The sequence below is a fragment of the Rousettus aegyptiacus genome, unplaced genomic scaffold (assembly GCF_014176215.1).
Source record: "Rousettus aegyptiacus isolate mRouAeg1 unplaced genomic scaffold, mRouAeg1.p scaffold_m13_p_17, whole genome shotgun sequence".
Classification (NCBI taxonomy): domain Eukaryota; kingdom Metazoa; phylum Chordata; class Mammalia; order Chiroptera; family Pteropodidae; genus Rousettus; species Rousettus aegyptiacus.
In genome coordinates this window covers 28,962,273-28,986,440 of record NW_023416292.1, presented here as the reverse complement: position 1 = coordinate 28,986,440, position 24,168 = coordinate 28,962,273, and the positions used below count along the sequence as shown (strand labels likewise).

The 24,168-nt window shown below is 49.3% G+C and overlaps 1 protein-coding gene across 5 annotated transcripts in view; it reads right to left on the bottom strand.

Annotated features, from left to right (window-relative positions):
* The window catches only part of NOTCH2 (notch receptor 2), a 155,479-nt gene that overhangs the window by 29,642 nt on the left and 101,669 nt on the right, over positions 1-24,168 (bottom strand). For all 5 annotated transcript variants that reach the window (XM_036235008.1, XM_036235007.1, XM_036235009.1 and 2 more), the window contains 9 exons: positions 20,526-20,759; positions 19,157-19,312; positions 18,573-18,761; positions 17,606-17,719; positions 16,719-16,832; positions 14,879-15,112; positions 11,729-11,839; positions 1,432-1,624; positions 15-160 (listed from right to left, as the gene is read on the bottom strand). In XM_036235008.1, coding sequence (XP_036090901.1) covers positions 15-160; positions 1,432-1,624; positions 11,729-11,839; positions 14,879-15,112; positions 16,719-16,832; positions 17,606-17,719; positions 18,573-18,761; positions 19,157-19,312; positions 20,526-20,759 — 1,491 coding nt within the window. The remainder of the gene's footprint in view (positions 1-14; positions 161-1,431; positions 1,625-11,728; positions 11,840-14,878; positions 15,113-16,718; positions 16,833-17,605; positions 17,720-18,572; positions 18,762-19,156; positions 19,313-20,525; positions 20,760-24,168) is intronic.

Below are 24,168 nucleotides of genomic sequence, written 5' to 3'. Positions count from 1 at the left end.
GCTTCCGTCCTCACCTTTAAAGCCCTTCTTGCAAGCACACCTGTATCCGTTCACCAGATTGTCACAAGTGCCTCCATTCTGGCATGGGTTCGAGAGACACTCATTTCTGTCCACTTCGCAGTTGACGCCGACCCAGCCTGCATCACAGAGGCACTTGTATCTGGAAGACAAAATTATTTCCGACGGGGGATGAATGCACGATTGAGGCAGAGCTGACGTCTGGGGCTTGGTGGAGAAACGGGAGACAGAAATGCATGGGCACCCGGCTCTCGTTTCCACTCTTCTAGGGACCGATACGCGGATCGCCACAGACACGAGGTGAATCACAGGGGCCCGTCTGCAGCGGTCAGTAAACTGACCCTCCTGGGGCTTCCCTGGTTCACAAAGATGCTAGAGAAAGTAATTAATTAAAGTGGGCTTTCATATGTAAAGAGTGGCTGGCACACTACAGTGGGCCAAACTGAAAGACACATTAACGTGGATAAAAATCTGTATAGCTTCTTTTCTTAACATATAAAACTAAAGTAAAGGATCAATTATTTCTGATGCCAAACAGATAACCAGGAAGTAGCTTAGTATCGGAGACTCTAAACTACTGTGAAGATCTCCTTTCTGATATGGTTCGTTTGGACCTGAATTCCTGCCCCAGAAATCACCTAGGACTGAGCAAGAAGGAACTAATGAAGGTATTTAAAATATATGTACATTAGCACTTGGAATGTAGTATCGGGAGAGAGCCTCCTTTTCTGGAGAGCCTTCAGAAAAGTGTGGAAAGGCTGGCATGCTTTGAAGGGTGCCATACTCTGAAACAAATACTGAGGTAATTCTCTTGGAAATAACTTGAATTCTCATTTGCCTTTTAATACACTGTTCATTCTTTCACCTGTTGTTAAGGATGACAAATGGCAATGCCCAGAGTATAAGACTATCTCATGGGACTTAATGTCACACTCTGTGACTCTAGAACATTACCTACCAACACAACACAGAAGGCTACGGGGCTTGCAAACTGCGGATGTGTGATCAGGGCCACGTCCAAGGTTAGCTGAGACCAACTCTACTTCCGTGGCACAGACTGGTATTCTAATACAACAGAGTTGAGCTTTTTTAAGCAGGGGCAAGAAATCAAAGAGAATCACCCCTCAGAACTCAATTTTTCAATAAGAATTAAAAGCACAATTGCCAAAGGCTCATGAAACCACTCCAGATTCCTCCTGCGTGCTGAGGAAGTCCACTGGAGGGAAACACGCCTCCTTATTGCCCATCTGCTCAGTCACAAAGGGCAGGGAAGAAGACTATGACGCAGGCCACTAAACGCCAAGTCTTAGCTCAGGTCCCCGACTGGCTTCTACAGGGTGTGGCCAGGGCTTAAACCCGACTCGCCTGACAAGTTCAACGAGAAGCTATTAATGCTAGCGTGCTGGTACTCACCCGCTGAGGCCCCCGGTGCAGTTCCCGTGGATGCAGGGATCGCTCAGGCACTCGTTCACCTGTGAGTAGCAGCTGGCGTGATGGGGCCCCTCAGGGCATTTGCAGCGGAACCCATTCACGTCGTTGATGCACGTGGCGCCCTTGCGGCAGGGGTTGGAGGCACACTCGTCAATGTCGATGTTGCATCTCTGCCCTGCAGAGAAGGGGGACAGTTTCTGTCAAGTCCGCAATGCTGGGGATGTATCAGACCTGTGAGATGTATACTGTGTCGATACCTTCATCTGCATAGGCTGAACGATGCCTTGGGCACCGAACGTCAAGATTTCAGGAACAAGCCATGGGAGGAAGGGGCAAACGGCACTGACTTTTGATAATGAAGCAAAGTTAACAAAATGCTGGAATGGTGTTACATTGTTTTGACACATTTCTTCTTTACTCCATCTTAGTAATGGGAACACTTCATAAGCATTTCAAAAGAGAACATCAAATGTTACCAAAGTTGGCTGCTACTCTTGATGCTGCTCTGAATACTCTCCAAGAAGTGTATCCTTCCCAGACAAGAAAAAGCTAAAGGAGTTCATCACTACCAAATCGATATTATAAGAAATGTTAAAGGGATTTTTTTTAAGAAGGAAAAAAAAATGTCATAAATATAAATATGAATGATAATAACTACATACCTATCAATAATCATTGTAAATGAAAAGATTAAATGCTCCAATCAAAAGACAGGGTAGGTGAATGGATAAGGAAACAAGACTCACTCATAAACTGTTTAAAAGAGAGCCACTTCAGATCAAAAGATACACACAAATTGAAAGTAAAGGAATGGAAAAAATGTTTCATGCAACTAGAAACAATACTAGTTTGGGCTAGCAATACTTTTATCAGACAAAATAGAGTTTAAAGCAAAGGCTATAACAAAAAAACAAAGAAGAACATTTCATAATGATAAAGGAATCAATTCAAAGGAGGATATAACCCTTATAAAAGATTTATGCACCCAACATAGGAACACATTGGTGGATATAAAGGAAGAGATTGACAGTGATACAGTAATACAGAAACTGTAGGGGACTTTACCATCCCATTGACATCAATGGATAACTCATCCAGACAGAAAATCAACAAAGAAACGGTGGCCTTAAATGACACATTATACCAGGTGGATTTAATTGACATTTTGAAAGTATTTCACCTCAAAGCAGCAGAATATACTTTATTTTCAAGGGCACATGGAACATTTTTCAGAACAGACCACATGTTAGGCCACAAACAAGTCTCAGTAAACTTAAAAAGACTGACATCATATCAAGTACCTTCTCCAATCACGATGATTTGAAACTAGAAATCAGTTACAAGAAGAAAACGGAAAAACACAAACATGTGGAGGCTATAAAACATGCTATTAAGCAATAAATGGGTCCACAACAAAATCAAGGAAGAAATCAAAAGATACTTTGAGACAAATGAAAATGAAAACATAATGACCCCGCACCCCCCAAAATATCTAAGGGACACAGCCAAAGTGGTTCTAAGAGGGAAATTCATAGCAATATAGGACTATCTCAAGGAACAAGAAAAATCTCAAATAATCTAACCCTACACATAAAGGAACTGCAAAAAAGAATAACAAACAAAGCCTAAAGCAAGTAGAAGGAAGGAAACACAGATCACAGCAGAAATAAACAAAATAGAATCTAAAAAAATACAAATGATCAATGAAACCAAGAGCCGGCTCTTTGAAAAGATAAAGTAGACTCGTCAAGAAAAAAAAGGAGGACCCAAATAAATAAAATCAGAAATAAAAGGGAAGTGATAATTGACACCACAGAAATATAAAGGATCATAAGAAAATACTACAAAAAACCATATGTCAACAAATTGGACAATCTAGAAGAAATGGATATATTCCTAGAAACATACAATCTTCCCAGATTGAATCAAGAAGAAAAAGAAAATCTAAATGGACCAATAACTACTAGCAAAATCAAATCAGTAATGAAAAAACTCCCAACAAACAAAAGTCCTGGGCTGGATGGCTTCACAGATGAACTTTACCAAACATTCAAAGAAGCAATAACACCTGTCCTTCTCAAACTATTCCAAAAAATGCAAGAGAAGAGAAGGCTCCTAAGCTCATGTTATAAGGCCAGCAAACTCTAATTCCAAAACGAGGCAAAGACTTAAAAGAAAAGAATATTATAGTTTGATATCCCTGATGAACATGGATGCAAAACTCCTCAAAAACAATTTAGCAAACCAAATTCAGCAATACATTAAAAAGGTCATACGCCATGATTAAGTGGGATTTATTCTTGGGATGTAAGGTTGCCATGATATAACACATAAACAAAATGAAGGGTTAAAATCACATGCTCATAACAATAGAGGCAGAAAAAGCAGTCAACAGAATCCAGCATCCATCACAACGAAAACTCTCAGCAAAGTAGGAACGAGGGGAACATACCTCAACATAATAAAGGCCATATATGACAAACCCACAGTCAACATCATACTCAACAATGAAAAGCCAAAAGCGTTTTCCTTAAGATCAGAAATAAGACAGGGATGTTCGCTTTCGACAGTTGTACTCAACACAGTATTGGGAGTCCTAGCCACAGCAACCAGAGAAGAAAAAGAAATAAAAAGCCTCCAAATTGGAAAAGAAGACGTAAAACTGTCGTTATTTGCGAATGACATCACACTACATACTAGAAATCCTAAAGATTCCACCAAAAAACTATTAGAAATGATAAATGAATTTAATAAACTAGCAGGATGCAAAATTAACATTCAAAAATCAGTTGTATTTATATGCTAATAAAAAATTCAGAAAGAGAAATTAAGAAAACAATGTCATTTATGATTGCATTAAAAAATAAAATACTTAGGAATAAATTTAACCAAGGAGGTAAAGGACCTGTACTTAGAAAAGTATAAGAAATCGGAAAAAAGAACTTTAAGAAGATACAAATAAATGTAAGCATATAACTGTACTAATGGGTAAGAAGATATAACATCATTAAAATGTCCATACTACCCAAAGCAATCTATACATTCAATGTGATCCCTATCAAAATACCAATGGTATTTTCAAAGAACTAGAACGAATAATCCTAAAATTTATATGGAACAACGAAAGACCCTGAATAGCCACAACAGTCTTGAAAAAGAACAAAGTTGGAAGGTATCACACTGCCTGATATCAAACTATGCTACAAGGCTACAGTAAACAAAACAGCATGGTACCGGCATAAAAACAGACACACAGATCAGTGGAACAGAATACAGAGCTCAGAAATAAACCCATGCCTGTATGGTCAATTGATCTATGACAAAGGCAAAAATATAAAACAGGGTAAAGACAGTCTCTTCAAAAAATGGTACTGGGCAAACTGGACAGATACATGCAAAAAAAATGAAACTAGACCATTCTTATACCATATACAAGAATAAACTCAAATTGGATTTAAGACTTAAACATAAGATCTGAAACTATAAAACTCCTAGAAGAAAACATAGGCAGTAAACTCTTTGACATTGCTCTCAGTAATGGTTTTTTTTTTTTAGATATAGCTCCTCTCAGGCAAGGGAAACAAAAGAAAAAAATAAACAAATAGGACTACGTCAAACTAAAAAATCGTTGGAAACCATCAATAAAATGAAAAGACAACCTACTAAAAAGACAATATTTGCCAATGATACATCCAATAAGGGGTCAATAACCAAAATATATAAAGAACTCATACAACTGAACACCAAAAAAGGACAAACAATGCAGTTAAAAAATGGGCACAGGACCTGAATAGACATTTCTCCAGTGAGGACATAGAGATGGCCAACAGACACATGAAAAGATGCTCAATGTCATAAGTCGGAATGAAAATCAAAACCACAATGAGATATCACTCCATACCTGTCAGAATGGTTGTCAACAATAAATAAAAAAAACAGGTGTTGGAGAGGATGTGGTAAAAAGGGAACCCTCATGCCCTGTTGGCAGGATTGCAAAATGGTGCAGCCACTAGAAAAAACTATGGAGGTTCCTCAAAAAATTAAAAATAAACTCCCTCATGACCCAGCAATTGCACTTCTGGGCATTTAACCGAAGAAATCCAAAACAATAATTCAAAAAGATATATGCATCCCTCTGTTCACTGCAGCATTATTTACGACAGCCAAGATATGGAAGCAACCTAAGTGTCCATCCTCAGATGACTGGGTAAAGAAGAGGTGGTACTTACACACAATGGAATATTACTCAGCCATAAAAAAGATCGAAATCTTATTATTTGTGGCAACATGGATGGACCTAGAGGATATTATGCTCAGTGAAATAAGTTAGAGAAAGGTAAGTGGTGTATAATTTCACTTACATGAGGAACCTAAAGAACGAAACAAACAAACAAAACAGAAACAGACTCAGATACAGGAACAAACTAGTGGCTGCGAGATGGGGGGGGGGGGAGTTGGGGGGCCGGGTGGAAAGGTGACGGGATCACGAAGTACGAACTGGCAGTTGCGAACTAGTCATGGGGACGCAAAGCACGGCATGGGGAACACAGTCAATAACACCATAAGCACTGCGTGTGGTGCCAGGTGGGGACTAGAATTATGGGGGGGGATCACTTCGTCAATTATATAAACGTCTAACCTTTGCGCTGTACACCCGAAACTAACATAATATTGAACGTCAACTGTAATTAAAAAATAAAAATCTAAAAAGGATTTTTTATGGCTATCCTCAGCTGCTTTACCACAAACTCCTATTTTTAGTTAGTCAAACTCTACATTTCTACATATGGTAAATCTCAATTAATCGGAATGCTTGGCGAATGGACTGATAATTTAATGATGAATTTGGTTAAAAAGAAAAGCCATTTACTTTCCTTCTTAGAGTTGTATGGATCCATTTTCTGCTTCGGGAAGAAGAATGTTCTAAATATAATTTTGATCGTCCTTTAATAATTGAGAAAACAATTCAAGGTCTTCCACTTTAGACCAGTGGTCCTCAAACTTTAATATGCAAACAGAGCCGTTTAAAGTACCTGTTTAAAAGGAGATTCTGAGGCCCATCACCATAGGCTGTGATAGGCAGGGTCTCAACTACATTTTAAATATCATAGGTGGTTCAAATACTATAGTTTGAGAAACTCTGAAGTAGACAATTATTAGTTTATTGTCATGTAATAGTATAAATGCTCAGAACACATGAAATTAAAACAAATGTTCTTCTTCTAAAACACACCCAAAATTGCACAAAAATGAGTGGCAACCAGTGACCGCTATGAAGGAATTTATACGTTTCAAAGAATACAATGTTCTGACTCAGATAAAAACATGCATTTTTCTTGAAGAAAGGGTAACCCTGCATTTAAACAGGAAATTCCAAATGAAATAGGCACACACCCCTCTAAAGTATGGGTATTAACATTTTTCCACCCTCTGTCACTCTCTACACCATGATCGGTGGTTCTTGTGGTGAAGACCCATAATCTGGTAGCGGTTGCTGTCTTCCTCTTGAATGTTTTATTAATACCTTATTTTTAAAATACTACTTCCTCAGCCTCAACCTCCGATTGTTCTAGATGTCTGCTGCTGGCACTAACGCAGGAGCCTAAAGTCTGCAACGGCAAAGCTCTCTCCAGCCTGAGATGCAGTGGAGATGAGAGGAAAAAGCCTCGTTTTCTGTCCTGTTTTGGAAGCACCTTCCCAGAAGCCACTCCTCCCAAGTTTTCTTCGTTTGCTTTTAAAGCTCTTTCCAGAATCGATCTGAAAGCCGTCTTTGGTCGAGCAGGTTCAATGCCTCCGTGTGCAGTCTCCTGTGAGGACCGACAGCGGATTCACCGTCGAGGTCCTGCCGGCATCAGAAACGCCAGCACGGGCTACGCGCCTTGCTGGGCTCGGTAACTACTGAATGAGAAGCAAACCAATAGCTCTCACCTTGTAGGGACTCAACGTGCTTGCAGGGAATAAATGAAATCACGGTGCAGTTCAGACTCGAGAGTCTGGGGTTGGATTCAGAAGTCCCATGTTTGAGTTCTAGTCACTCATTCGGCAACATTTACTGAGTGCTTCCTTTGTGCTAGACACTGGCTAAAAAGAAAAAGCGATTTGGGGGATGTCTCTGCCTCCTGGGAACTCAGTCCTAGCTGTGCGACTCACTCGCTGATAACAGACACACCAAGCTCTATCTCAGTTGCAGTATTTGTTAAATGGGGATATTAAAACTTCCCTCTCCACTTTTGTTAACTTTTTTATTGAGATATAATTGATATATAACCTTGTGCAAGTTTAAGGTTTGATACACTACTGTATTGCAATATGATTATATCATAGCATTAGCTAACACCTCTATCAGGTAACATAGTTATCATTTCTTTTTTTGTGGTGAGAACAAGTAAGACCCACTTTCTCAGCAACTTTGATGTTTATAATATACAATTGTTGATTAAGATCACCATGCTGTGCATCAGGTCTCCAGAACTTACCTACAAGTTGCAAGTTTGTGTCCTTAAACAACATGCCCCCAATTCCACCACCCGCTCTCCCAGCCCCCGGTAACCACTATTCTACTCTATTTTAACGAGTTCGGCTTTTTTACACTCTGCATATACGGGATAGCATACAGTATGTGTTTCTCTTTCTGACTTATCTCACTCAGTATATTCATGTTGTCACGAATGGCAGCGTTTTCTTCTTTCCCACAGATGAACAACATTCCACTGTCCATATATATATATCTTCTTTATCCTTCATCCATCGATGGACACTACCTTCTGGGAACTCAGTCCTTAAGCTGTTTCCGCATCTTAGCTACTGTGAATAATGCTGCCATGCACAGGGCTGGGCAGATTCCTCCTGGAGATGCTGATTTCAGTCCCTTCGGATATATACTCAGGAGTGCAAGTCCTGGATCACATGGTAGCTCTGTTTTTGTTTTTTTTTGAGGAACTGCTGTACTGTTTATCACAATGACTACACCGTTTTACACCCACATCATCGGTAGGTTCCCTTTTCTCCACATCCTTGCCAACATTTATTATATCTTACCTCTTAGATAACAGACATCCTATCAGGTGTGAGGTGATAGATATCGATCGCACTGTGGTTTTGACTTTCATTTCCCCGATGATTAGGGATGCTGATTGTATGTCTATTGGCCATTTGTGTGTCTTCTTTGGAGAAACATCTATTCAGGTCCTCTGCCATTTTTTTTTTCAAGATTCTAAACATTTATTTATGCATTTTTTAATGTATGTACCTTGTTTATACTTTCTTCCAGTCCTTAGTCATTTTCTTATGTATGTAGTCTGGGTTCCTGATTACACTTTTAAAAATCTTTTTAAGATTATGAACTCATCTGCTACGACATTTGCCACAGCGCGATGCTTCCCATTTCTCCTCACTCTTAGCAGTGTGCCTGTATAGAGTATGCCATGATTGGGCTACGGGCCAGAGAACAAAAACGTAACTGCATGTTCGACATTTAAAAATTTGTATTTCTAAACATTTATATTTTACTACTAATTAGGGACTACTGTAAGATTTAGAGAGAGATTATAAAACTCATATTTAAGTTTTTTTATTGTATTTTGGCGACCTTATATAGTTTTATAGCGACCCGTCATGCTGGTTGGTGATGATACTAGTAGATTTGTCACTTAGGAGTAGCTTTTTAAATGCTATTTGAAAATCACTAGAGTTTGGTAAATCGTGCAGCTTTCAAAACTTCACTTGTTTCAGATAATATTGAATTTTTAAATACAAACTACACTGATTTACAGCTTAAAAATACAATTAGTCTGAGGATAAATCAGGTAGCTCTGAGATTTACAGTGGACATTTCCAGTATCTCTACCTGGAAATCATTGTTTAATAATATTTTCTAAAATTATGGTTAGCTACTACTGCCTATTGTGCTTTTTAAGTTGAGGTATAAATGACACATAACATTATATTAGTTTCAGGCATATGATGTGACGATTTGGTATTTGTACATATTGCAACATGACCACCGTGACCACCATGCAACATGATCATGTAATTCTAGTCAACATCTGGCACCATGTGCAGTTACAAAACCTTTGTTCTTGTCCTTTGCTCATTTTTAATTGCCTTGCTTGTTTCTTTGCTCTTAGGTCAGGCGAGTTCCTTATATATTTTGGATATCGACCCCTTGTCACATGTGTTATTCGTAAATATTTTCTCATTATGGAGGTTGCCTTTTAACTCGCTGTCTCCTTTCCTGTTTAGTTTTCACACAGTCCCACTTGTTTACTTTTGTTTCTGTTGACTGTGCTTTTGGTTTCTCGTCCGACCCATCTACTTTTGTGGACTGTAGTAGAAGTCAGAAAATAATGGATACGAAGGTAAAACTGAAAAAGTAGTTCATAAAACTGAAAAGTAGTTTACAGAGGTACCACATGACTTCTTACTTTTCTCAATCAGTAAGTACATAGAGAGGCCTGAGGAAAACAGAGAATGCAGTCTTATAAGAAAGTCCCTTAATTCATCGAAACTGTCCCTAAAATGGTTTTTTAAAAAAGTATTTATAAAGTAGTATTAAAATAAAACAAAGGAAAGAATGAAACGTCTCACATTCACAGCCCATGAGCATATACCAGAGTTGTCTCTGATATTTTCAGCAGCCGAGTAAAAAATAAAAAATAAAAAAAAACAGACACAGAAAACAGTTCCAAGAACAGGGCACCACCCAGTAACCAAAACATTCCATCTCTTGCTTATGCAGTTTCATGCTACACCTTTGGTTGATTTCAGAATATTTTTAGCCTATGTCCTCCCTCCTTGACCTTCCTGGCTTGCTATAAATGTTAAAAAGAGAGAGGATATGATTCACTGGCATTTCAAAAAAAAAAAGTCCAGCCTCAGGCTCACACATCCAAAATCAGGCAGGGCAGGCGCCCACCGAGGCCGCCCAGCGAAGCCGGCACCGGCGCGGGTCCGGGCGCGCGGCGGCCTGCGGTGGCCTCCTGCCCGCCCCGCCGTGCCCTGACCGCGCCCCTTACCCTGTCTGGGCTCCGGTTTCTCGCCACTACCATGAGACCGACGACGGCAGTGACAAGGAAATGCAGTTGGGCACTGAATTTAGTGCCGAGCTCAAAACAAGCCCTTAATAAATGAAGCGGTCGTTTCCTTACTACCCATTTAACAAAAATGCACCTCACGGCCTCTCTGGAGGGACTTTCTGTGCATTCAGTCGGCGGTCGCTTAATCCTGGAGGAGTAAGTGTCAGGACACACGGGTGCCCTGGCCCCCGCCGGCCGTGCTGGGCCCTGAACCGCAGAGCTGTCGCCGCACCGGTCTTCTGAGTGACCCTGCACTGAACAGGGGTCGCGGCGACCTGCGTGGGCCACAGGCACGCTGCTCTCGCATCCGCAGTGAGGAGGACGGTGGACTGCGGAACGCAGGGGAGCGTTAAGTTCCGCGAGGCGGACGGTCACTTAGCTCCGATCGCCGCCGACACCGCGGCGTAAGGAGCTCCGCGGCGAGTGTCCACGCGGCATTCACTACACGGCAACGCCCTATGGTAGTGCCTGCTTGCGTGCGGCACCGTCTAGAAACACAGGACGGGCCCCGTACGTGCCCTCCGGGGCTGCCACTCTCGGACGGGTGTGTGCGGGGCCGCGGCACCTTTCGTCAGGAGGGTAAAAGACACAGGCGAGCCCATCGACAAGAAGAGGAAGGTGTGTGCACGCGCGCGTGCATGCGAGAGATGCGTGCACACGTGTGTGTGCAGTCCTCTATAATCTAAGAGGAATGACAACCAACTTTGTTTTAAGCATTTACTTCCTTCTTCCTGGGGAGGAATTATCTCCCTTGTGCCAGTCAAATTAGGTTGGTCTTCTCAAGTTCTGGCCTCACCCAACAAGCTCCCATAAGAAGAAGTTCTCAGGAAAAAAAAAAAAGCACTTAGTTTTTTCATAGAATTTCACCTTGGCGATGCCTTTACGGAAGCATTTGCTCCAAAGGCAGCTTGGGAGCCATACGACTCAAGCACAGTGACAGAAACTCACGGTCTGACCAGAAATCCTTCTCAGGCAGCTACACACGCATGGTCTGAAAACCTTAACTACTGAAAAGTTTCGTGTCACAGTTTAAGGCAGGCCCGTAGGGAAAAAATTGGGCCGGAGAAGCACAGAGACAAACGTCTACCCTTCCAGGAGACAAAAGGAACAGGAAACACCTGAGAAGTGGTTTTCCTTCGGATGCCCTTCTCCCAGTGAGCCGGGGCCGGCGGCGGGACCTCCCCGGGAGGAGGGGCGCTCCTTACCTGTGAACCCCGGGGAGCAGACGCAGCTGTACCGGTTAACTCCGTCCAGGCAGGCTCCGTGGACGCAAGGGTTACTGGCGCAGTCATCAAAATTGATTTCACAGTAGACGCCTGCAAAGGTAACAGCGAGAGAAACCACGCGATGTGACCGCTGAAACACTGACGGTGTCTGCTGGCGACGCCAGGTGTCACGCCTGGAGCGTCCCCGGCCCCCGACGGAGGGTCGTGAGCTCAGAGGAGCTCGGCCGCCGTCCTGGGCCCCCACCTGCCTGCTTCGCTTTGGCATGGGCACCGCTGCTGCCAAAGCGGGGGGTGGGGTTCGGGGGGTGGGGTCAGCCGGCACCGTAGCGGGCATCCGGGCAGCGGCACCGGAGCGCAGCAGGGGTCACCGGACTCTTCACCCCCACGCGCACACGGTACAGACCAGAGGGACAGTTTTGCTCATGAATGACTTCGGCGAGGAAGTCAACATTACTGACGCTATGGTTTTGTCAAAATTGTTAGCTTCATCACTTTGTCGCATCTCGATCCTTACGTGTACGCCAGCTGCTCTGCGGGAGGAAATGGGAAGCGCGCAGAGCAAAAGGCCGTAATTGTTATTCACTCGCACTTTGCGTTAATGTTTATTACTAACAATAATTACATTAAAGTTTATCGTTGAGCTATTATGTGCAAAGAACTCTGTCTTCCTTCCACTTTACACAGCTTTTCTCTAAACGTCTCACTCAACTTCCAGATCGAGTTGCGTCGCCTCATTTTATCACGACCCGCGAGACCAAGGCGGCCCGGCCGCGGTGTGACCCCAGCTTTCTGAACCCCAGATTTGTCACCACCACAGCGGTCGCTCTGTGAGGAACGAGGCTACACTGCTTCACTAGCCACGAAGGAGTCGAGAGTTTCCACACTCCTTGTATACGAGCGTCCGACCAACCCCTCACCGAGCCCCGTTCTGTCAAGCAGGGCCTGGGAAGCCAGGGCAGTCCAGGGTGGCTCCACCCCCAAGGCCGTATTTTATCTGAGCAGGCACAGACACCCAGCCCGAGCTGGGCCACTGAGATTTCCCCACTGGAATGTGGCAACAGGAACTGCGGGACCTCAGGTCTGCACACGGCCCTGGTCCTCATTCCTGCAAAGCCTTATTGCTCAAAACTCACTTGAAATCCAAAGGACGCTTCTTGTGCTTTCACTAAGTTCCATTTGTTTTATTAGTTGTTATTCACTTGTTAATAATTCTTTGAGCTAGTCAAGTTGGATTCTGACTTGAAACAAACAAACAAACAAAAACCTTACTTAAAACATTTTCCATCTTAAGGCTATCGGTGGAAGAGGGCATCAGACACGTCAGAAGCGGTCTGGGCTGGTATGTCTCGCTGTCAGTGCCCAGTGAGTGAGAAGCCACGACTGTAATTAGCACGCCGTAAATCACCCCTTCTGTCTACACTCTGGTCCAAACCCCAGCCTCCCAGCTTAGGACCACACTACGGACAGGTCGTGATCTCACTGGAGAACGCAGAGCCTGTTCACACGGCCTGACTGAATGAAGCGTCCTGCCCGGGCCCCTCCACACCGGGCCCCGCGCCCCCACTCCTGGAGTCCTTTCTGCTGCCGGCGGCCCTTTGCTCTGATTCCCCTGGCAGCCACAGACACCGCCCTGGCAGTCTCCCGAGAGGTCTGGGGTCTCCCTTCTCCATGCCGCCCGCACGCCACTCACACTTCCTGCCTGCCTTGCTCGGGGACAGCTGCTTACACCTGGCCGTCGCTGTCCTCCCCAGGGGACGCGCCTGACGCATCCCGGCGTGATGATACAATCGCAGGGAAAACACAGTGCTGGCTGAGCCACCGCACGCCCAGGTTTCCAGCGCGCCTGAGACCGCGGGAGCGACGGCTCGGCCGACGACAGCCCCGCCATTCTAAAGGCTCCCATTCGGCTGCTTGTAAATCTCTCAAATTTCTTTTCGTCCTGCAGTTTCTCATGTCTGGGGACCAGCCCGGAAGCAAATTGCTTTTGGAAGGTTTCACAAAGATCCATTCAGTCCTCTTAGTGAGTTATCTCGACGTGCAGGGGGAGGGCATTCTCAGCTGTGAAGGCATGGGATGTTTTTCATATGCTTGAGCAACTCAAAAAGGACCTTGTTTTCAAACTTGGCATGTACGAGGTCCTGGATGAATACCAGGGCCTCTGCCGAGTTCGAAGGAATGGATTTGGAAATCACAAAACGAAGCGAGGGCAGCTCACTGCCCTCCCCCACCTTTGCCCCCTACCTGGGCCGTTTCCCTGCATTCGAGAATGAGCTCGCCCGCCCGCTCACTCCCTCGGGCCTGCACGTCCCCCTCCAACAAAGGCAGACACTAGTTAATATTCCACTAATACATTTTCCTTTGATCTGGGACATAGCTCTTCTCTGTCCCTTAACCACAGCCGTGACTACAATTATTCCTCGGATAAGGAAAACAGAACCCAGCGAAACCTGTGAAATGCTGAGGCCTGAGGAAATCGTGGGGCACCCCCACCCCTGCCCGTCCCCCACCCCGCAAGGAGCGGCGCGCCTCAAAGCGGACAGACCGTCATTCAGTCCGAGTCAGGGAACCGCGGTGAGCCCGGCGGACAGAGCCGGCTCCGCATCCCAATCATGGTCTCGTCTCTCTCCTACCCCGCGGACGCCCCAGCCCACTGGGGACAAATGGCGGAAGCAGAGTGTCACATTCAAGATACTGGACTCTGCCACCGAGAAAACCCACGGCACGGACAGGTGGGGGGCAGGGTGCGGGGGCCCGGGGGGCCGCCAACTCCATCCATCTGCGTGTGGTGCGGGTTAAAGAGAAAGACAAGGCAAGAAAATCCAGCCGCAGAAGCAGGAGGGTTTTCAACTATAAATGCTCATGTCAACTCTTCCGAAGTGGTAAGGAAAACACAGAGCAAGCTCGCCAGCCGCGCAAAGCTATCGGCTCTCGTTGCTTCCCTGGTGAGAGCCATCGCCCTCTGAGATGCGTCGGGCTGGGGCTTTGGCTGCGCTTCTCAGAAAATTCTCAGAAAAAAAAAAAAGACTCTTCTCTAGGTGACCGAGTGTTTGCCCCGGGAGTGAGAGACACCGTGCGAGCTCGCGCGGGGCGCGCGGCGGGGCCGGGGCGGGCAGGGCAGGGGCGGCTCACCCGACGTGCCCGGCTGGCAGTTGCACTGGAAGCCGTTCACCAGGTCGATGCAGCGGCCCTCGTTCAGGCAGGGGCTGCTGTGGCACTCGTCGACCTGGTCGCTGCAGATGGCGCCCATGTAGCCCGGGCTGCAGATGCAGGTGTACGAGTCGATCCCGTCCTGACACTGGCCGTGGTGGCAGGGGTCGGGGTCGCAGTTGTCGATGTTCTCCTCGCACAGCACGCCGGTGAACCCTTGGAAAGGAGTGAGGCCGCGGAGGCGTGAAAACCGGGGCCGCCGCTGCGCCCCTGACACCCCGCGCCCCCCACGTGCCCCACGGCCCGGCGCACGCTGCAGGCCTCGGGCCGGTGGGCCGGCCGTCGGCACTGACGTGTGAGGCGAGCTGGACGGCTGAGCCTGAAATAAAGTTCTAAGAACCAAGTCTGCAAAATTCAAACACCTCGTCCTAAATAAATGATCGATGCTTTCCTAGAGATGCTGTAACTGCCTCTTCATTCCATGTGGGCTTGAGTGGGGAACACCTCTCAATAGTTTTCCTAAGTTGACCTCTATAGCGGCCTCTGCCCTCACCTGACATACCCGTTCAATGGTTTCGGGGTCCTTATCTTCGTAATTCTGACTTTAGAAGCCAGAGAACTTTTCTTTATTCCTCTCGACCTTTCCCAGAGTGCTATGCGTATATGCTAAGTTTTCAATAAATACTTGAGTGAAAAGAATAAACAACTTGTGAGCACTTAAAAGAAAATCCAGGGGCAAACGAAAGCTCCTTCATCCACCATTAAATCTCTTCGAGAGGACTGCAGTAAGCCTCTCCTCCCTTTCGAACATGAATTTGAGGTTTTTCATCTGTCTCCCACGAAGGTTATTCTCCATGAGCATAATCTGGCCGGCGGAGGACAAAACCTGGAACTTCCCCAACCACAGACAACAGTTTGTGAAAAGAAAAGGAAGTTAAGTGCTTCATCTGACAGGGCCTAATCTGAGCAGGCCTTATAAGGGGCGACGTCCCAATACTACCGAAATATTCATTTTCTGTGTTTATTTTTGTGACTTAGTTTGCTTTTCTATGATTAGAAAGAAATCATGCACATGATGTTTAAAATCCTTTAAGAACCCATTTCCTAAAATAAGAATAATGTCTTGGATTATATTCGGAACTTCTTTCTTCGTTAAGCAGTGGGATAAAAAGGATATTGAAAAGTCACTTTGCCTAATCATCTCTAGTCCTTCCCTACAACACTGGTCTGTGAAGAAGCAAATGTGATCATATTCAGACCACTCCCAAACGAAAAACGCGGCCACAGAGCAGAAACGTGGAGTATTTGTAAACTAATTCTTCTTGACTTTAGCAGCAGGAGTCAGGAAAGAGGACGACCCCGTCGCCCACAGAGCGCTCTCTTGTCCGGATACGCACCTGGCTCTCACTGCATGAGTCTCTCATGCGGCCAGCGTCTGAACTCGCACACAACTGCCCTGAGCTTTCGGGGCCTTTGTTCAATCACTTGCCTCAAGAAACACAGAGACGGGCCTCCTGCTGAGGAGCCCCAGTGAAAAATAGCTTTCAACTGGAATTCTTCCCTTTCCCCCAAGGAGTAAGCCAAGCCAGCTGGACTCACTGCCACCCAAATCTGCCCCAGAAAGACATGGGCGCCAAGTGGAAAGGTCCGGGCCAGGCGGAGGAGGCGGCGGCAGGTGCAGGAGAAGACCGTGCGCTGCACAGCACAGCCTGCAGAGAACAGCCCCGGGAGGGGCCGGGCTGGGGGGCGTGGCCGGCGGGGGGGGAGGGGAGCGGCTCAGGCAGACCTCCCGGGGGACGGAAAGTGACCACGTCTCCCTCACCTGTGGCGCACTGGCACTCGTAGCCGTTGGGGTGATCGATGCACTTCGCCCCGTTCAGACACGGGGTGCTGGAGCAGTCGTCAATGTCGATCTGGCACACCGGCCCGGTGAAACCTGAGGAGGGCACAGGGGCGGCGGGAGTCAGAGGCGTGGCCTGCGTCTCCCTCCACTATGAGAAGGACGCCGAGAGGCGCTGGGTCCGGGTGCCCGTGGGGCTCGTGCCGATGGGTCGGCAAAAGAAAGATTACTCTCCCCGACGACGGGAGCTGGGATGGCTGGGAGGAGCCCAGGCCATCAGAGGCCCCCGGGGGTGTCTCCGCCTCTGCTTCTTCCCCTCCCAGGTTTCGCGTCCGGCTAAAACTGGGGCGCGAACGGTTATGGACGGAGCCCTCGAACCCGCGTCGTGCCAGGGGGCCTGGGCCCGCCTCTCTGAAGAAAGGCCGAGAGGCAGAATGCCTGGCATGTCTTCAACAATGTGCTTTTGGGGAGCCGAAGAACAGGCAGAGCTTTCTCTGGAAAAAAAGGACTTGTGTTGCCTGTTTCTGAACCCGGGGGTGAAATGTCTAAAAATAATCATCTCACGAAGAAGGGGCTTCAAGAATATGACTCGTGGAGGAGGCGGGAAAAAAAATCCCGACTAGCCTGAAACCAAGGCTTCCGTGAGGTGTGCCCTCTCTGCAACACACGCGGGCAGAAGGGTCACGGGCCACTCGGGACGGACTCGGGCTTCTGGCCCCGGAGGACGCGACAGGCGTCCTCGCCGGGGCGGACCCGTCCCTGGCACGCGCGGCCTCGCGTCCAGCCCACGCGCCTCGCCCTGGCCCCTCCCCGTCCCGGTGGCCAGCCGGCTTCGCGCTCCAGAGCAACCGGGGGCGGCGGCCACTTACCCGGCGGACACAGGCACTGGAAGCGGTTGACCCTGTCCACGCACTGCCCGCTGTTCACGCAGGGGTTGCTCTGGCATTCGTCCACCTCCAGCTCGCAGTGCACGCCTTTGAAACCTGCACGGACGGACCACACGGCGGCTCAGAGGCAGCGAGACGCGCGAGCTCGCGATCGCGCGCCCAGGGCTGCAAAGACCTCCACGTCCTCCGTCTGCACGATGCCGAGGCGGACTCGGCCGCGATGGACGACAGGGGCTGTCGGGCCAGACAGGGACACTCTGGGACAGCCGTGCCACTGCGAAGGAGGAAGAGGCCACCTCCGAAGGCCCTGGTGAGACCTGGCGAGCCCACGAAGACTGCCCCCCCCTTCTCTGATGAGTCCAAACTTTGCTGTGAGGACAGCGTCAGGCTCACGGGATCCCCGCTCCGTGCTCCCAAAGACTAGCTGGGCCGGAGATGCTGATGCTCTCCGGCCACAAGTCGAGGCCGGGAGGACCCCCAGGCGGGAGCGGCCACCGTCGGCCTTTGTGGTTAGGCGGATTTAGCTGTGCTCTCTTAGGCACACAACTAACTGACCACGTGCACGTGACGAGAAAAAGGGCGGGTTCCCACACGCTCACGGTGAAATGAACGCCCGGAAGGGGAATGGCGTGGAATCGCACCACCTAAGGGACCCCGGGAGGCGTGGTATTTAAGGGAACCTCGCGGTGAGCCCTGCGTTGAAGAACACCTGCGTGAAAACGATCACTTCTGCATTTTTCCCTTGCACGTGACTGCTGTCGACATGGGGGGCTGTTTAGCTTGGTCTCCGCAGCTCCCAGAATCCCAGCGCTGCCTCGCTCCTTAGAGGGGTCCCCGTGGCCGGGAACCCCGCCACCGCCGAGAACTGAGTGCTGACCGCGCACGCGGCGCGGCCGCGCCACACCCGGGCGCCCCGCCGCCGCCCCCGCGCGCCGCCCGGCCCGCGTACCTGGCATGCACAGGCAGGTGAAGCCCCCGATCTTGTCCAGGCAGGTGGCGTCGTTCTGGCAGGGGTCCGAATGGCACTCGTTGACGTCCATCTCGCAGCGCGGCCCCGCGTAGCCTCTCAGGCACTCGCAGTGGAAGGCGCCGTCCGTGTTCACGCACTTCCCCGCGTGCTCGCAAGGGTTGCTGTTGGCTGCGAGAGGCGAGCGCCAGGGACGGGGTCAGCCGCGGCGGCCCCAGGGGCGCGGGCCGCGGAGGCGGCCGAGGCGCCCGGCGGCCCGGCTCCCGCGCTCCCGGGCTCTCGTTAGCAAGTGAATCAATCGCTAAGACGAGGGCCGCCTGTTCTTTCGCCCCGACTGTCACCAGGTCGGGCTTTAGGTTAAGACGCGCGCGCAGAGCGCCCACAGATTTCAGTTCCCAGCACGGATCACGCGGCCAGGCCGAGCGGGGAGCTGCGGAGAGGGGGCGCGCGGCGGGAGAGGCCTGCGCGTGCCCAAAACGCGCTCCCGGGGTGCGGTGTGCGTCAGTTCAAGTGCTCGCCGAGCTCGACGGGCAGCGCACGGGAGGGGAAAGCCCCCGCGAACTCACCCATGGTGCACTCGTCCACGTCCTCCGTACAGTCGGCCCCTTTGTAGCCCTGCGGGCAGGTGCAGATGTACTGCCCGTTGAGGGGGTTGGTGTCACACAGCGCCCCCTTGTGGCAAGGGTTGCTAATGCAGGCATCGTCCAGATGACAAAGGAGACCTGTCCCAAGCAGAACAAAGAGAAAATGTCCCTCCTTGGGCCAGAGCTGTCTCTTTTGTGAAGGAGGGACCTCGGATCGGCTCGTGAGGGTCCAACATGGCGACGCAGAGGCCCGATCCCACCCCGGGAGGGACCGGCTGCAGCCCAGCGAGGAGCGGATGACCTGGTGCCCTGACTGGCCGCCGGCCACGGGCCACAGGCAGAGATGGCCAGAGACAGGAAGATGGCGACAGCCTTCCTTTGGTGCTGCCAGACTTAGCAAATAAAAACAGAGGGCGCCTAGGTCGATAGGAATTTCAGATAAACGATGAATGACTTTTGACTCTGCGCCTCAGATATTGCGCACGCGCTGCATTTCGTGCGGCGACCTGCTTTCCCCACGTCGTGCTGCCTGCCGGTCACGGCGCCACCGGCATTTCGCCAGGCTCAGCGGGAAAACACAGCCGAGTGTCGTCCGCCCGCAGGAGGGCGGCCCCGTAGCCCTGTCGACATTCTTGGCTCAAGCGCCCTGGGGACTCTGAGGAGATTAGCAGGCCCCATGTTCCCAGCAGTTCACATGGGAACTGGATTTTCCAGTCTGCAGTGAGCTTAAGAACAGGTGAGGACCGCGTCTTCTGCAGAGCTGGAGGCCTGGAGGCGGGGCTTCGGGGAGGGACAGGAGAACAGGCCGGGACTGCTGGGTGCAGGGTCTCCGCGCCCGCGTGCCCTCTCCCACCACGTCGCCCCCTCCCCTCCCCTCCCCTCCCCTCCGCTCCTGGAGCCCGAAGCCGTTGCCCCGAGGGCCCAGGGCGACGGGCACCCTGCCTCGGCACGTTTCCACAGACGCCGCCATCTGGAAAGCACTTGAACGCCTCTCTCCTGCCGACTCCTTGTGCACAGACCATTGCTCCTTAAAAGGAAGTCCCTACCTAAATCCCTCCATGGGTAATTCTGTCTCAACTCCTAAGAGGCTCCTCTTGATTTCTGAGGTGCTTTTCGGCCGCAGATCTTAAGGCGGTCGGTCAGCAGACGCTCCCGAGGCAACGGAAACGAACGTTCACTTTTTTAGGATGAAAAACTAAGGTGCAAAGAGTTGGGCTGAGCACCGGGAGTCCCCAGGGAGAGGACGGACGTCACGGCACCGGGGCTAGTGACGAGCCGGCACGTGGCCGTCGGGGCGGCCGGCGGCCCCCTCCCCGGGCCCCGGCCGCGTGGCCCTGCGGGCCGCACGCACCTGCCTTGCCCTCCGGGCACATGCAGGAGAAGGAGGCCACGCGGTCGATGCAGGTGGACCCCGGCGTGCAGGAGGCGAAGGCGCAGTCGTCGATGTTCTCGCTGCAGTCGTCGCCGCTCCAGCCGTTGACGCACACGCAGCCGTAGCCCCCGTTGCGGTTGGTGCACGTGCCCCCGTTCTGACAGGCGTTGGGCTGCAGCAGGCACTCGTCCACGTCCTCCGTGCAGAACTGGCCTTTGGGGGTGGGGGGGGGGGAAGCGCCTTTGATCAGGGTGGGTGCCACGCCGGCCCCCGCGCGTTCCGCACCCTCGCGTGACCTGCCTGGAGGTAGGGCGGGCGGAAGGCGCAGCGAGGGCCCCGGGGTCACGCGAGCGTCGGGGCCACCGTGAGCCATCCGAATGGCGTTTATTCTAAGCACATAATTTAAGAAAGGTAGTTGCTATCCCTAGGAACTCGGACAACTTGAGAACTTAGCCAACCTACCAAAGAGAAGATAAGTCTTTTAGGACCCCTGACTCAGGGGATTCCCGGGACAGTGACTATGTAACTGAGAAGGGCGAGGACAGAGAGTCTAAGAGATGAGTGAGAGTCTCGGAGATGACTAAGAAGAAGGAACTTTGAGGTCACAACGTTAGGGCCATGGCGCTACACCTTGACCATCGGTGTCGGCATCCTGGTTATGAGACTATACGACAGCTTTGCATGGTGAGGCGGTCGCCGAGGGGGGACTCTGCAGAGGGCACAGGGTCTCTCCACTAACACTTATAACTGCATGTGAAATTATATTATCTCAAAATGAAAAATGACAGTAAGGGCAAGCGAAGGTAGTGAGAAGAGGTTAATGACGATCACAGTCTTGGTAAAATATGGATGCAAAAAACAAAGCCAAGGAGAGGCTGGAGTAAATTGTACTCGGCCAGAGGCAACCACGCTTCAAGGACACAGAAACTGTGGACTAAGACGCAGAACGTCGACCCGAAGTAATAGAAGATGGAAGAAGGATCAGTTTGTTCTGCCACAAAACCAGCAAACTGGAGGATGATAAATGTGAGACCACTACAGACTCTCTGCAGGCCACTCCGATAGCACAGGATGGGGGACCATGGCAAAGGCTCTGGGGTCCCATGACAAGGACCAAGAGTATGTCCTCGGCTCGGAAGCATACTTGGCATTCGTGATTAGCAAGCAGTTTAGTGCCAGAACAGCTGAGTCATAAAACAGGTTGATGAACTGGTCTTACTGGAGGTCTCTTAATTCCAGTTTCGAGAGCTAGCAAAGAGAGCTAATATTCAGGTCATCAGAATTCTCTAAAACACCACACGTCACGGAAACTCAGCAACCCTCGGGGTGTGCTTAATTCTTTCTTTGTAAAAGAACTCCATGAATAATTCAACAAGGCATTCCGAAGAAGAGGCCTCTTAATGAAAAAGTGCGTGATGCTTATACTGAGAAAATGCCACGGCCATCCCGAGTCCGCAGAATACCTAACAACAATTCACTGCATTCTTTAAAGACAGGAATTTATCGTGCCTCCTTTGCGTCTCTTCTGGCATCCGGCACAGTACACGGAATATAAGAGTCACTCAGAAACCGTCTGTTATGGGGGCTACCTAACAGCCATTCTGCGGGGGCTTGAAAAGCCATCGAGTGACACTGGATCTTGCCTGGAATGCAGCCGAAGCCAGATACTGAGTCACGGACCGCAGGGCAGGAGGGATCGGTCGGTGCCACCGCCTGCGTCTCGTGGAGGGCTGCAGAAACCGCTCACCCCGGTCCCCACCCACACGACCGCCGATGAGCTCTGGAGCTCCGGGATGCGGGTGCTGCAGGGGCGGTTTCCCGGCCGCTGGCAAAACGAAACTGGGGTGGGGAAGCAGGATTCCAGAAAGCAGGCGGGCCGTCCGGTCCTCACGGCCGAGCCGCCAGCAGAGAGACGAAAACAGGAGATGTGTTTTCCCCATTCCCCAGGCGGGACGCAAACGAGAACACTTTGCAGTCCCAGATCGACTGACTGACCGATTTTCACTGAAGACATGATTTCATTTCCCCCTGTCTACCTTCCCCCTCTCCAGATATAATTAAATAGTTTCCACTCTACCAAAAACCTGCATTGCTGTAGCATCAAAAAAGGCAGAAAAGGGGCTGCGAGAAAAGCCTCATCCTAGAGAAAAGGTGGCAACCGACTAGTTGCTAGACTGAAACGGGGCGTTAAGTTCAAAAATCAAATACCGCCAGGAAAAGACTCCATTCCTAGACGGAAGGGGCACAGGCCCCGTCTCCGGCGGTGCGTACTGGCTGACGGCCGCCAAGAAATTTTACCGACATTGGAGCGAGTAACGGCGGAGGGAATCTTAACCGACCCTTCGGGCTCATCATGTCGTAAAGGAGAGCCGGGAGAAAGTGCGGTCAGTTTTATATGACTCATATCCCCCTAACTTCCATTGTTCTCTCCTGCCTGGTGTCCCAAAGCGCTATCCCAGGTTGAAATTACATTCTGGGTTGATCACGAGCGCAGGGAAATAAATCACGTCTGCCCTAGGACTGAACCCAAAACCTAAAGCTGCCAGAGCGGAATTTGTGAGTTGAGTTGAGAGGCAACTTTAATTCTGAAGGAAATGAACCTTTAAAAAAGAAATTTCAAACAACGATCTATACAGACAAAACATTAATCTACACTAATTAATTTGGGGGCCATTTATAGCTTTTTCTTTTTTTTCCTTACGTGGCTATCTGCCAGGGCAGAACTTTTCTCGTCAGATGGCCTGGGGCCAAATACAGTAACAGTAAACAGATCCGTGCTCAGGCTTCATCAGACCCTCAGGTCCAGGTCTACTTTGTGATGGAACTTACGTCTACGACAAGGTTCCACGAAAACAGAAAGCCTCTGCCCACCCCCGGCACCATTTCTTTCTCCCACCTGGGCTTTAGCTCGTCCACAAGATTAGCAGCTTGTGAAGGTACAAACGAATACTGCTCTAGACAGCCACGTCAGGCACAAAGGCTCCGTGCTGCATTAGAAAACAGTTCTGCCCACAACCGACGTGGAAACCACGGCAGAACCGTCCGCCACACTTTCCTAGTAGATCCCCTCCCCCCCCGGTGGATGTTCACAAGTCCGCCTTCTGCCACCCAGGACCAGAGGGATGAGCCTACGCAGCAGCGGCAGCAGCGAGGGCGATGCCTACAGAACGTCTCAAGCAGCATCGTCCGGAGAAACACCGTGAGAGACACGGATACAATTTTAAATTTTCTGGTCACACTTTTAAAAAAAAGGAATATGAAACTGGTACAATTAGCTTTAAGATTATATTTTCTTTAACTCAATGTAGCTAAAACAACATTTTAGCATCTAAGCAATATTTAAAACATTAGAGATGGTTTACTTTTTTTTTCCATATCCTCTTTTCGAAATCAGGCATATTTGACAGTTGTGGCACATCTCAGTTCAGACCAGTCACATGTCAGATGCTTAACAGCAAGATGTGGCTAGTGGCTCCTTTATCAAATAGCGTGATCTAGAACATTCTACATGATAATTATTTGCTGGGTAGATGAAAAACTGAAAAAGCTTTTTACCGCACCCTTTATTTGCCCAATAAATAACTAAGAGATGTTAGTTCCATGGATGGCAAATAAAGCTTTC